This window comes from Strongylocentrotus purpuratus, unplaced genomic scaffold (genome assembly GCF_000002235.5).
Source record: "Strongylocentrotus purpuratus isolate Spur 01 unplaced genomic scaffold, Spur_5.0 spur5_scaffold_14, whole genome shotgun sequence".
NCBI lineage: Eukaryota > Metazoa > Echinodermata > Echinoidea > Camarodonta > Strongylocentrotidae > Strongylocentrotus > Strongylocentrotus purpuratus.
This window is the reverse complement of record NW_022145599.1, coordinates 8,242,550-8,257,394: the sequence shown is the minus strand read 5'-3', so window position 1 is coordinate 8,257,394 and position 14,845 is coordinate 8,242,550. Positions and strand designations below refer to the sequence as shown.

Genomic DNA, 14,845 nt, shown 5'->3' with positions numbered 1-14,845 from the left:
TTAATGCACCTCTATGAATTCAAACTGTCTACCGTAGATTGGATTTATGGCACTATTCCAATGTGTCCCTTCTGTTAATGTGTTCTATTTTTCAGATAAAACTTCAATATCAACCATTTGAAAGATTCAAACTACAGCGGTTTGGTTGTATATTATGTATTACATTGGGAAACAATTCAATGGTGGGTAGTTGAAGTAAAATTGTATATCGGATGTTTAAAGAAAAAAGAAATCTCATTTACTTGAAATGAATATAAGGTATCAGGCTAGAGTGAAGCTTCACAGTACTAACTTAGTTGACATACTGAAAATAACGTGCAGTTCACACTGTACTTTTATGATATTTGTAAATGAAAAGGTTAATGTAAAGAATTAAAGACGATGAATGTCAATATAAGTATAAATGATTTGAATAGGCTTGGATGTATTAAACAGACTAACATGATCGCAGCTACTTGAGTATTAAAAATCAACCCAAAGCAATTTCAGTAGTTTTGTGCGTCGCCTATTGAAATGTGCGAGTTTGACAATGGCGTATTATGTAATCGGAACATGATTTCTATGGGAAGTACAATAAGGTATTGAAATTCCCTTGGGTTGATTTTGCTAAAATAGTTGCAATCGTGTTGATGTAAATAGAAGGGCTTTGATCAGTTTTTGTGTTTGTACAGATAGAGAGACATTAAATCAGGGAAAATATCAATTATAAATATACTTGGGCAAATGTGATACGTTTCGTGGGATAGTGATGTCGAAGAGTAGGCTGCATTATGAATTTCAAGATGTGTCAAGCATTTGCTTCATGTAGATAAAAGAATAATACATACCTTTTACCTGTACATAATTAAACAATGATGGAGAGATGAAGAAAAAAATGAAAAGAACTTAGTTTTTCATTTAGGAAAGATATAGCCGATATTTTGAAAGTGTTCGTTGGTCATCATCATTTTGATGTTACTTTTTTTATAGCTGATTGTAAGTACTTGTGAAGTATATATATATTTTTTGAGGAGAGTTCATTGTAAGGTGTGCTAGCGTCTTAAAGAGTCTAATCTCTACTGTGCAGTATTGTGGTATCAGTTGCAGTAAGATTCACCATAGGCCTGTCTTCATCAGCTCGAGTTTGCCAAATAACCCGCTATTTTCACACTCGGGATATTATCCCAAAGCTCGAAATTGCGTCATCACCAGACTGATATGCTCATCACAAACTAGCTCAACGGGTGCAAATTAGCCTTCTATTTCACAAATAGCAAGATATTTTGGAAACAAGACCCATATTCTTGGGATATTTTCTTGACCAAATATCCTGCTAATTGCAACTGCGGGCTGATAAAGATGCAAAATAGCAGGTTATTTGGCGAACTCGAGCTGATAAAAACAGGCTAAAGTATTGCTTTATGCTAGATTTGTTGCAGTTACATTGAGATTAATCTATTTCTCAACGTAGGATGTTTTCACTTTAGGACGTCATTAGGTTGATTGATGTGTTTTACGTGTTCTCATGTTTCATACAGCTTGGCAAATGTTCCATGTCAAATCAGTTTGTGCTTTTGACTTGAAATATTGCACTTGAGCTTTGATTCCATTAATTTTGTTTGTTATCTCTGAAATGTTTCCATGTATGTCATTTGTAAACAGTTTCCTAAATCACTGTAATCTGTAAAAGAAAAAAAATGCACTTGAAAGCCAGTCTTAATGGAAATACTTTAGAATATTGCAGAAATGGCCGTTGATTTGAATGGAAAGCCTACTCTTGCAAAAGGGTTGAATTATTTTCTTGTTTTAACAAAAGTTGAAGATTAATATTTATGAAGAAGTTCAGAATAGAGTTGTTGAGAACCTTGATATGTACTTAACCATAAATAGCTACTTATACATAGAAGGTATGTTTGAGAATTGAAAGCACAGGAGCACAAATATGCAATTCAAATTAGCAATGAAATGGAATATACAATGTATCTCAACTTTTTAACCCTTAAAACAATGTGTTGTTGGTTCTATATTGCTTTCTTACTGACACTTCAAAAAGTACACTAACTAAAAATTATACTTGCATTGCATAATCTTATTATCCTCACTTGTACCAGTATAAACCAAAAAATTGTTTCCTTTGCATTTGTATCTTTCCAAATGATCAGGCTTGTATTTCCCTTAAAATGCTCATGTAGCTATCTACATTTTTACTTTGTACATATATAGTAAGTATCTATTGGTGCAATCTGAACTCTTCATCTGGCAAAACAATACAACCATTTATTACTTTTATGAATTAATACTATCATGTATTTTATGATCCTGTAAACTTTAATTGTGAATGTGATATTCTTAGAATTCACCCTCAAAATGCAAATTGAGAACTGTTCCAGGTTTTCTGCTCTCTTGTATGGATATCATATTTACCAAAGTTCCCAATTATTTCGAAAATTATTCCAGCATAGAATGACATGTTCAGTATGTTTTTTGGAAATATATTGTATTTAATAATACCAAAGTGATATACTTAACTGCTACTTAAATCCCAAACAATCGCTTCTTTCATTGATTTCTGACATAGCAATGAATATTATATTATGATTAAACTATTATCTTGCATATTTATTTTGGCCACAAATCTTAGAAATGGCCCAATGTACTTAACGATATGTTCCCATGATATACACTAATTGAGGTCTTAAGGAAATTTGTTAGCCCCTGCAAGTAGTGCAGAGTTGATTATCGATTCCTATACAAAATATTTAAAAATCATATTTATTGTAAGTTTTTCTCATCATATTATCTAGAACAAACTTAAAATTTCATGATATACATAAAAGGTGTAGATATTTTCATAAAGGATTGAAGTATTAATATACTTCAAACATGCTTTTTGTGCACAATGTATTCATACTAAAAGCTTGCTATATTTGTGCAAGAATAACAAAATGATGGCTCATGTAGATTAAACATTGATCATAAGTGATACATCATATGCATATCTTGTGAATACCTTTCATATTTTTGCTCCTAGCAGTAAGAAGTTTGCCTAAGGCTTGCCAGATATAGCAACATTGATGATGAGAAAGCGTGGGGAAAAAGCAATTGCTTTTAAAGAGAGGAAGAACAATACACCCTTGAAAAAATGGTATTCTTTTTAATGATATACTGCAGATACTTGTAGTAGAACTTGCCAATTGTTGTTAATTAAGCTTACAAATGTGACATTTTCTAGAACATCACTTGGCACCATATTTTGCTCTTGTTCGAAAGTTAATGATATGAAGCCTTTTTACCCCCCAGAAAATATTATAAATTCACTATCAAATTACCGGTAAGTTTGTCGTGAATCGAAAAAGGGATGTTGTGAATTCCTAGAATGCATTTTAAATTCAAGCCAACAGGTTACACATTATAGAGTCTTGTGTCAGTTATAATAATCTTACTTTCTTAAAGTAAAATGGGATGTTAACCACAGTGTACGTGTAAATGACAGTATAATGGTGATGCATCAAAATAGGATACAAAATGTATGGTGTTCCTTTATGTTTTACAATGGTTCGAATCTAACTGTTATTTGTGATCACTCCAAGGTTTTTGAGAAGAATCCTCTTTTGCACTGTTTAAACTGTTCACTTTTTTTCTTTACAAACTCTCTGATACAATGTTCAGTGTATTTGGACCAATGAACTTCTGTTTGGTTTCAAATTATAAACACATCGATCAATGTTAGCTTTCGATTTTGTGCACAATAAAATGTTTTCCCATGTTCATCCTGGCTTCATCCAGTAAGAGTTGGCATTCATACGTGTAGTTGTATAAACATTTGAAGAAAAACCAGTATTTGAAGATCTATTTTGTCTAACATGTCATGTGCTTTTTATGTATGCTTTCAACACTTGTGATATAGAAAAATATCTAGTATTTATGCAGCAAAATGATTATATGTTGTTATGACTGTTCAGATATCATGTAAATTGTATAAAAGAAGAGTAAAGAATTAAAAATCTTGAAATTTGTGTGTAGATAAAATTATACTTGTCTGTGTCATTTGTGTTCGTAGTTTGGGATGTCATATTGACAAGGTTTCTAAAGTATCCATGTAAAAAAAACTTTCTCAAACAATCCATCAACACTCACAGTTGTGCTTTATCGCTCACTCTCTCCCGCTCTCTCCTCCTCTCTTTCTCTCTCTCTCCCTCTCTCTCTCTCCCCCTCTCTCTTGCTCCTCCCTCGTTCTCTTCTCTATTTCACTTGCGCACACACCATGGAATGAACTGTAAGTACTCAGTGTAACTGAATGATCTATGGAAGGGCGTTATATATATGAGTCTTACACATGCTTAGCCGGGCGAGGAATGAAAGAAGTAACTCACAAGTTCAAAAACTTAGAAGTCATTTGCACATAAACTTTTTTCCATGTGTGCAATCTTTTAGCAATTGAGTATACACAAACATTTCATCAACAGCTTCACAATGAAAGGAAAAAAAAAGAATAATATGCAACTCATTAACAGACATATAGGATTAATGTATTGAATATATTTATTTTTGCATTTTACATTATCACATTCAATGGTTAGGAGTTAAGTCATTTACATAAAGATTAAAAAGACTTACTTTACAATGATAGCAGGCAATATTATCATCACAAATACAACAAAAATGTGACAAGACCCATTTTATAAGACATATTAAACGGTTATAAAAGAAAAGATGGCAGTTAAAAAATAATGATTGCATGCTAGATGGGTTTGATTCTTCAGAATTTGAAGAAATCTTTACATTGAAAATGTTGAATCCGTCTTTTTCCTATTTAAAACAAAAAGTAAAGTGAATACATATGTGTTTAATTGATTTCTTTCATTCCACCCAAAAAACTAATAACTAAAATGTATTATTCAAAAATCATTATTGTGTTTAGATACAATGAGAGTTACAATACACAGCCCTTCATTCACTTGTCTAAAAAAAAACTACTTTCTTTTTTCTTTTTAAGTGAATGCTGCAATACCTCACACAAAATTATGCAGTGAAATGTTGTCATGTTACAACCGATACGTTCAATAGCAGAGGGCCCAAATATCTAAACTGGTCACTCAAAAACCAATGTGCACTTACTAAAGAAGGCGATGGTGGCATTAACTTTTTGTAAATTTGTGATTCCAAAGATGTCCTCTTGAGTGCTTGACTATAATGTACACTGAAAAAGGGTGAAATGTACAACCTCATGTGACATATACATGTAATCAACATATCAGTTTAGTGTATTCATTTTTAGTGGCACGCTCACACACCTCTAAATATCAAAACACAACAAAAGTATTGTCAATTAAACATGCCACTAACAATACCGACGTGAGCTGTGATGGTCGCTACCAATATTGGATGCATCTATATCAAACTCCCCCTAATTGATAAAATGAAAGCGGCCTTGCGAATGATGATGATTAAATGTGAAGAGGTGATAAGCACTGGCTTACAACAATCAAAACGCTATAAACCCAACTAATCCGCAGGCATTGCCAAATCATTTGCGATTAGGAACGGTTTCAAAAGAGGTCTAATTACAGTGGGTATTAGAGAAATGAATGCATTGGTCTATCGTTTTATTGGTCAAATTGAATGAAATGTTGTGGCATTGAAATCAATTTTCCCTATAGTGAGCCAGTATCGTGAAAATGTCAACTTTCTAAAGGCTAGTATACACCTCAATTATATGTCAATAAAATGGAGAATAAATACTGATTGGTATGTTATATATAAGTTTCATGATAGAGTGGGTATTATCGTGACAGAAGGGAGACAATTTGATTCAGAGTTTACTAAATTTGAGGGCTTCATTGTAACTTCAATAACTGTAACCATAACTAACTGGAACTGTAATATTACATAAATATAAACCTCTACATCAAAACAACTAGCATTGCCTCAACCTGGAGATATAATTAATAACAATTAATACAGGCTTGTCAAAATAGGAGATCTAATCTCTATATTTAAATGCGGTTACTATGGCAATACCAAAGAATATTTGAGGTCTTTTATTCTAATATGCTGGAGAAAAAAACAGATAAAGAGGCACTGAGGTATAACATAGCATATTTTGATATCAAGATATATCCATAGGACTTACTTGTATAATATGTTTACTTCTTGCACACTCACTTCATGTGCTGAAGTATGTGCAAGTCAATATTAGAAACAAAAACATTTACAAATGATTTTTTTCTCCCTCTAAAGGATCTGAATACTGTAACGGCAGTGGTGTGTATTTATAAATACAGGCAGTCTGTAGATGAAATTTCCTTTGTACAATTTTACATAGATGTGTAGAGCGAGTTTATTATACAATATGATACACAGAATTCACACATACAAAGCCACTCTAAAAACTACAGGTGGTAGCTCATGCAAACTTTGATCCATTTTAAAGGAGCATTGTACATTTTTGTTAATCATACAAAGTTTAAATTAAACTTCAACATGGTTACAATAGAGTGAGAATTATCATGGAATTGCTTGAAATTGGCAAACTTTATATGTTTCAACATTTCTTTGCTGTTGGCATGCTGTTTTTCAAAGAGAATGCTAAACTCAACAGATTACAGTGTAATGATCCTATATACATGCATTGCCATTGGCAGATGTCGCAGATGTCGTACATGCATGTATGCATATACTCATAGAGAATCAACAAGTACTTGTTACTGTTTCAAGTATGATTAAAGAGAGTAAGGGTATAGAGACAGAGAGGGTTGGGGACAAGGATAGAGACAATGAATCTTTTTGTGTAAAAGCAATTGGCATAATTCAAATTAGGCTAGGAAGAATTCCTTTTTAGAAGAGACTTTGTAATGGTACGATGTCCCACTGAGAGATAGACTTTGGTGGTTAGAAGCAAACAATACAATCTCCCTACTCCAGCTATCATCCCGTTCAAGTTCCCCCTCAAACCTGAAAACAAAAGGGGGAGCCCTAAAACAGCGCCAAATGCACTCTAGCGTGGGGGTGAGGCTCCTTGCCCATCCGCCTGGCAGGGCTGGGTTCTTTCTCCCCCGTTTGTGGATTTTGACGCAATTATGATCATGATCGGGTATAGACACAGTCGAGCGGAAATCCTATTGTCTGAACAATGGTGCGACGATAATCGCTCTACTACGTAAGTGAGACAAAACAAGCAAAGACGAGGTTAGACTACTCGTATTAGATGCTGTGATCCAGGCCTGTTCCCCCGGCAAGTTTAAATAGGTTTGGAGCTCAATCGTAGCCTCTTGCACCACGCTGGGGCTATGCATACCAACAGCATCGTCACACATGGAGAGCCTTGGTGAAACTGATGAACAGCTTCTTGCAAGCAGTGGGAACATACAAGCTCACAACGCACTGTTGAGTTCAGCAGGGGTCTTTTGTTGGTCCTCGAATTGGCAAATATAAAGCAAATTACCGAAGCCCTTTTTTCAAAGAAATTCACAAACATCCACAGATAAAGGAGATATGAATTATTTTTTCATTAATAGCTCATCAAGAAACAATCCACTCGCAGCAAATAGAGCAGTGAATTCTAAAACAGGTTGGCTTTTGATAAATCAAAAATTGTACAGACTTGCAAGAGATAAAATATGCTAATTAATTACAAGGGGCAGTGAGGAATGAATACTGATTCAAAAAGAGTACAAAGAACCTCGCTCTATGAGACATACGCCCGATGCAATTAAATACATATGTGGAAATAAAGGGCGACAATAAAACTCATTGAAGATGAAAAAATGAATTGAATGAATTTCGTCATTCACTTGAAAGCCAAAGTCTTTCCCCGATATATACTCAATGAATTATTGATTCTTTTACAATAATGAGCGGTTGAGCAGTCTCCTCAATACTTAGGGTCCAGGACAAATAGGAAAATCATGGTTTTTCTTGTGCATGTAACCAGGGTGCCTTTCATGCTTTGATACTGTTCATTTTTCACAACATGTTGTTTCCTCATGCAATTTACATATTTTCTTTTCAACTCTCCCTTTACGCCATTCTCAATACCACAACCACAAATATCATGCTCTGTTCCATACCTTTGTTAAATACAAACATTCATGTATCAAAACATAATCGGAATACTGATCACATGGTTTCCTAAAGGTACATATCCCTGCTATAAACTGTATAAAGGACACAGTTTTTGAGACTTGCATACACTGACACAGCCAGACCATAGCTGTGCTTCGATTTTTAGTAAATAGCAGAGGAAAGAATGCTCAGTACGGCCAAAGACAAGTTTTGATCAAACTTTGTCAATGCTACATTAACAATAAGAATGTAAAAAGGGCAACTCAATCAATTAGCATTCCAAGTAAATCCCTGTGCAAGTGCTACCCATTGCTGTGCTCTTCGTTTCAATGAACCCTTTTTATTGACGGAAATACCAAAGTTGATTCCAAAAGGTGGGCAAAATACCTGCATTTTTACACTAATGCATTAGAAAAAGGGAGAATTTGCTACACTAATTGAGAAATACCAACATGTGCCTCTTGATTCAGTTGTAGCAAAACGTGTAACGAGTGAACTGAGCATCATCTTCGTCGGTCTATACTGTTTAAAGTACAGGGAGGTTATCATTGAATATCATTGTATCTGGGAGAGATCTTCACAAAGAAACTCATCATCGTAACTCTTCTGACGGTAACCTCATCGACTCGCTTCCCAATATGAGATGATTATTTGCAAACAACGGCGAAGAATAGGAAACGAGGACGACATGATTTGGACAAAGGCCTCAGATAGACCGGTGCTACAGGGGGAAGGGGTATAACCTGAAAGGGACAAGTCATTCCGAGATACAATTCAGGGTGGATCACAAAACGATGGCATCGATTGAAACCTAGGAAACTGACCTTGTGGTTCTCCTCATGAAAGACTATCCTAGGGCTGTTCTGCGGTACAGTGTAGTTCCATTATTGACATAATCTTGTCTAATAATTTGTACTTTTTTCTCTCTCTCCTTCCCCTTTCCTCCTCATGGCCAGAGGGATATACCCATCAAGGATGGGTGCTATAAATGGGGAAGCATCTTTTGTATCCTAATATTAGTTTGGGGCACTGTTTGGTGAAGGTAGAAAAGTACAAATGGTTCCTCGCTCATTTATACATGCACACACGACTTTTGAATCTCAATTTTTTAGACTTAAAGACGTTTCTAGTTTGACCCACTTTTTTATCAAGAAGTCGACAAGTCCTGCTTGAAATACATGCACTGGGACTACAGAGGACAATAATGCAAATGCTGCATGTTAAGATCATTACTACAGTACAGCAGAAGATAGGAAAAATCATGGAAGTACATGTGTGTTGTCAAAGGATTCTTGTGTACTTTCATCAAAACAAAACAAAGTTTAGACAGAAATGTCAACAGAAATGAGTTGTTCAACTAGAACTGAACAACAAAACAGTTCTAGCAATCAAACAAATAACATATTAGAAATACAGTTTGTTCTTTTCTGGATCAGAAGATTTTGTTTAAAGTTTGCCAATAACAGATTCACATGACTACAATTGAACTACCCATACATGTAAATGATCACTGATCATTATAGTTAATCATACTCTACTTCAGACGACATTAAACATTCTCAAGATATATGTAAGGCATCTGCCAGGCTTGCCTCATATCACAAAGAGTTGCAAATTGATCAAAATTGATAGCGAGTCCTCTAATTAATCGCAAACTTGCAAACCCCTTATCACAACTATAGACTATAGAGTTCCGATTGATATCAATTAGTAATGAGTGCTATGAATTAATTGCAACTGATTATGCGATGAGGCCACAAAAACATTTTGACCTGGGCTGGGCTAAATAAAATGCCAAGAACATACTTCACTCTTTCTTTGTAATGTATCTTGAGGTTATATCCATAAGAAATACAAACCAAAACAAGGGTTAATAAAATGCAAGCTCTATTGACAGAACCATAAATACTGTTAAAATTCCATATAATATTTTTGTACACAAGTGCTGTATTCACATAATATGATACAATGAAATGGCAAGGATTGAATGCAAATGGTCAATTCAAATATGGATGAAATATATCATACTTCAAACGAGAATAAGAGACAGCAACGAATAAAATTGAAGAGAAATTCTACATGACGAAAAACATTTGAAATGCGGCTTGGTAAATATCACAACACACAAGCATTTGTTAATCGATAGATGTATAAATGTAAAGTCATCTCCCAAACAATTACGGTATAATAATGCCTGTTGTCGTAATTGTGATAAAGTTTGGAGAGCAAAGATATAACTGTACGAGTCAAGCTCCTCTATGATAATGCATATCTGACAATATATGGTTGTTGTCAAATGATGCAAGTTTTTACATGATGATCTAAAGACATGACTGTTCCTTTGATACTGTGCCATATTGGAGCCGGAAGGGCTTTAAATCATATACTTTAACACAGCATTAGTACCCTTCTGGCTCTGAACAGAGGATATCAATGCCCTTTAGGCTTAACGTAGTACAACAAGCTCCATGTTTATGTTTCACAGGACAAGACTGGTCTCTGTACTATATTAACTTCCCCTTGAAATTACTGACCGTGATGTGGGAAACTTCCGATAACTGGGTGTGAATGGCACTATTTGCAGCGTGAATAATATTTTGATACACTAATTAACAGGTCACTCTATTAATATTTACTCCATCCGGGGGTGTAGTTTACAGAGGACCAATCCAAACAATTATGAATATACCAAAACATGGAAGGAATACAGCCCGGGAGGGGGCCGTTGGAGGTACATCCAATGGAAAAGCAACTGAATTTTAAACACAAACAGTCGTCTTTAGAAGTTACATGCAATTACGCGGTCCAAGAAGCCCTTTTCTTTCCGGCAAAGCCCCCCACCCCATTCTCTACCTCTCTCTCCTTTTCTCCTTCTGACCGTTTTTTCTTGGTTTCTTTCTCTCCTCTTCCTCTCCGTTTCTGGAGGGGGTATTGACGGGGGAGAATGGTGGGGCGCAGCTCACAGTCAAAGTTGACTGGTTCATTGTGAGGTTAGAGAGGTCACCCTTCTTTGTGTACATCAATGCAATGCCCTAGCTCCCTCGCTTAAATTACAGATTTCAAATTCCCTTTGACGTAATCTTGACTGGTAGACTCGGCTGCCTATTCTCCGTCCCTCCAGTTTCACTGGATTCTGTAGAACAAATTCTTGGATTCAATCAGACTAGCTAGATTATAATCAGTAACAGCTCTTTAAAAAAAACGTTTTGGCCAAAGGTTGGAGTTTGCGACACTTACTTTGGAAGTATAAAAAGTATTAATATTATAATAGTGTCTGATTTCATTTATTGAAAAGGGAGGTTTATAGAGAGAAAAGTCCATCAAGTGGCTTTGAGAGGGTTGGAGAAAAGAGGTTGTTATAGGATTTAAACTGAAGTACAGGTCAAATGTTTCCTTCTTTTTATTTACCCAAATAACTTTTTGCAATTTCACTATCTTCTCAAGATGGTGTCATGTTCATACACAAACGAGTCTTCTTGAGAAAGCTTGCATCGTACAATTTTACTTTGGTAAAATAAGAATAGATTAAAGAGGTGACATGTTTAATAGGTACAAAGTTTAAACTTTGCTTGGAGTATGAACATGGGCATAGAGGAGCAATCTGTTTGTTTTGCTGCTTGAAGCATCAGATGATGAAGAGGTCATAAGAAGTCATGGAGTGACATAAACAGAAGACTGATAACAATCTGAGCTTGGCCTTGATCAATGTTTAGCTAAAGACAGAGAAAAACACCTAGAAAACCAATCAGTCTGCAATCTTGAGATAGCTGAACTCCTCTTTCTAAACATACATCCTGGGCAATGTCCTTATGAGGTCATCTGACAGGCATGTGACCTCTCGGTCAGTGAGTCAAAGCCCAGATGGACTGCCGGATGTTGGACCATTACGTCTATGGTTGGACATGGTGAACTGAAGACGCAGGTGGCCGAAGCAGCATGTGACGATATCATCTGTTGCACATGTGTTCATTCAATATACCTATGATGGTTGTGTCCAAGAATGGGTGTGAGATCACAGGGGCTGATTCCGGCCTCGTCCACCTCTCGAGCCACCTTCTTGACCACCGACAGATGCGCCATGCACCCCAGTTGTGCCCTACCCAAGACGATCTGGCCAGTCATGAGGTAGTGGCCTTCCAGTTTCTTGACCCCACACCTGGTGGGAGTCGTGATGAGGCCGTAGTACCGGCTGTGCTTGCCTGGCAGGAACACTGGGTCTCTCTGTCTGTACACCATTCCTGCGGCAACGTTGATGTATGTCTCCCTCGTGCTCTCTTCCGGGGTGACGGCCAGCATGCGACCTTTAATAGCTGCAGGAGAAACGAGAAGGAAAAAATGAGGTGGTATAAGTCATAAGGATTTAATCAAAATAGGAATAAGTCAAAAGGAATTAATCGAAATAGCTATAAGTCATGCATGTAAGGACCTAATTAAAATTAGATAAGTTTCACAAGTTTATTTTGATTCAAAATTGAAAACAGATGAAAATTCAAATCGATTTTTGTTTAGACCTTTTCCAACCATATGGTACAAATGTCTCAACTGTTATACATGTATGTACACATCTTTATAACTAGCGTAGCAAGTCATTCTTTAACCATAATATCTTGATTCCAACAACATCTTCATGTAATTTTGCAATTTCAAAAAGTAAGTGCCATTCACTGCCAAAATATGATTAATGTGGCATTGAGATTAACTAGTTTCTTTTTTCTTCCAGCTACCATTATTAAAGTTACCCCATTAACCCAATTTAAATGTAAAATTACAATTTCTTTTATACTTTTAACAAACAGCACATCCTATTCCATTGTACTTGATTATTTTCCCATTCGATTCTCCAGCCAGTAATCGTTTCATGAACATAATTTATCAAAATCATCTGTCACTAATAAGTTCATTTTTTTGCAGGCATAGAAAGCATACAATGTTCTTTAAGTCAGAAATGTCAGTTTAGATTGAAGAAGAAAAAAATTAAATATGACATATTGATATTGGCTCAGTATTTCAATCCTTTTATAACCAAAACACATGATTTGCAGGTTTTATTTACAGAAGACTTAAATCATGAAATCTAAACAGACTTACCAAAGTCACTGCTGCAAAATGCTGCGACGATTTCACCGCCTTCACACTTTCTGCATTCTGTAAATATAACCAAACAGAGAAAAGTTTGATAAATACAAGAAATATACGAAATACAATATACAAGGACAAATATTTTTCTGCAAACACCAGGTGTTTGAACTTCTAGATGAGATACACCTCGCTGGAACAATGGCAACATGACGTAAGCTGCTGTATGATAGAGATTTTATTGCTTTAAATGTAAATACAGGGTGGAAACAGAGCATGGTAAATGCATTCCACCATGTCTGTTCAACAAACAAAAATACAAGTAGTATATTCATTCTGTAGGCTGAGGAACCATAGCTTGCAAGGTCCAAAACCTCATTATCGCATGCTTGTTTTAAAGAAGTAAACACAACCAGTGTCTAAAGCTAAAGCATGTAGTCTAATTTTTAACAGAGTCAGGTGTCGTCCAGGTAATAGAATTCTTTAAAAGACTATAGATTTTAAGAAAAGGAACTTATTGTACGATACAAGTGTCGTATACAGGTTGGTAAATGTGAAACTATCTACACTGCACATTTTGATTAAAAAGGGGACTGTGCTGTGACTATTATAACACAAAAGATTGTCCATCATAAAAACTTTAATGAGAATCATGCTTTAAGAAGAATATAATTTGAATTTGATTCAAATTGTGAATTGTCAAGTGAATAGTGAATTAATTTGTCTATTGCATTTACAGTTATAATAAAACTATAGGGTTCAGTGGAGAAAAACCTTTTGAATTGATTTGACCGATTACAATTTCTTTAAACCTAAAATAATTAGTTGCATTTATGATGCATGAGGTGTAGAAATACCACTGAACATCTGTTTTCACTTTCTCTGTATATTATGATGACGAAAAATAATTGATTGAGTTTTCATGGAAATTTCACCTGCTACCAATTACACAGCCCAGTTGGAAGGATTACTCAATCATGGAAAAGATAGGGAGGTTATTCTCACGATTCTCACACACAAATTGCATCACATTGTGAATAATAATGCACCAGATTGTTTCAATTTGATTGCTAAGTTACTTATCGTTTCATATGTAGTTGTTCCTAAGATTCCTACTGATTCAACAGGTTCACACATAATACATATAATACTCTATTTCAAGAAAATAAGTCAGTATAGATAAACACCTTGTACTATCTTTAAGAATCTGTTTCAATGATTAGATTAGTTTGGTTTGTGTGATTATATCTTAACTCATGGACTAATTATCATGAACAGCAGGTGTGTTGATTTTGGGTGCCTTTGGGGGCTGGGGGCTTGGGGTTCTTGCATTTATTTGCTACATGTGCCTTGCTTTAATTCATTTATAATCAAGACAAATTGCGGGGATTTGAGTTTTTTTTCTTGTTTGATGTGTGTGAGGGGGAGGGGGGCTTGGGAGCTCAAGCACTCTTCCAGAGCCGCGACTGATGAACAGGAATGAAAAACAAAGTTGAACAATTCAAGGCCCGTCTGTCATTAATGTCTGTCATTTTGTAACCATGCAAGCAAACATTCTAGTACTTAAAATTCATTATCCATACTGCTCTCAACTTGACCCTCACTCATTTTTGTCGGATGTTCTGGACTATTTGAGATACCATACAATGTACTGGAGATGTTCCAGACAAAAAGTAGTTATTACCGGTAAATCATTGTAATCTTAAAATCATTATTGGAAACCATC

At 35.3% G+C, this 14,845-nt stretch overlaps 1 protein-coding gene across 1 annotated transcript in view; it reads right to left on the bottom strand.

The window, feature by feature from the left end:
• Positions 1-5,555: 5,555 nt before the first annotated feature.
• LOC580881 (meteorin-like protein) overlaps positions 5,556-14,845 on the bottom strand; it is a 39,792-nt gene continuing 30,502 nt past the window's right edge. The window contains exons 3-4 of the mRNA XM_780911.4: positions 13,132-13,188; positions 5,556-12,353 (exon numbers count right to left, since the gene is read on the bottom strand). Coding sequence (XP_786004.2) covers positions 12,010-12,353; positions 13,132-13,188 — 401 coding nt within the window. The 3' untranslated portion in view covers positions 5,556-12,009. The remainder of the gene's footprint in view (positions 12,354-13,131; positions 13,189-14,845) is intronic.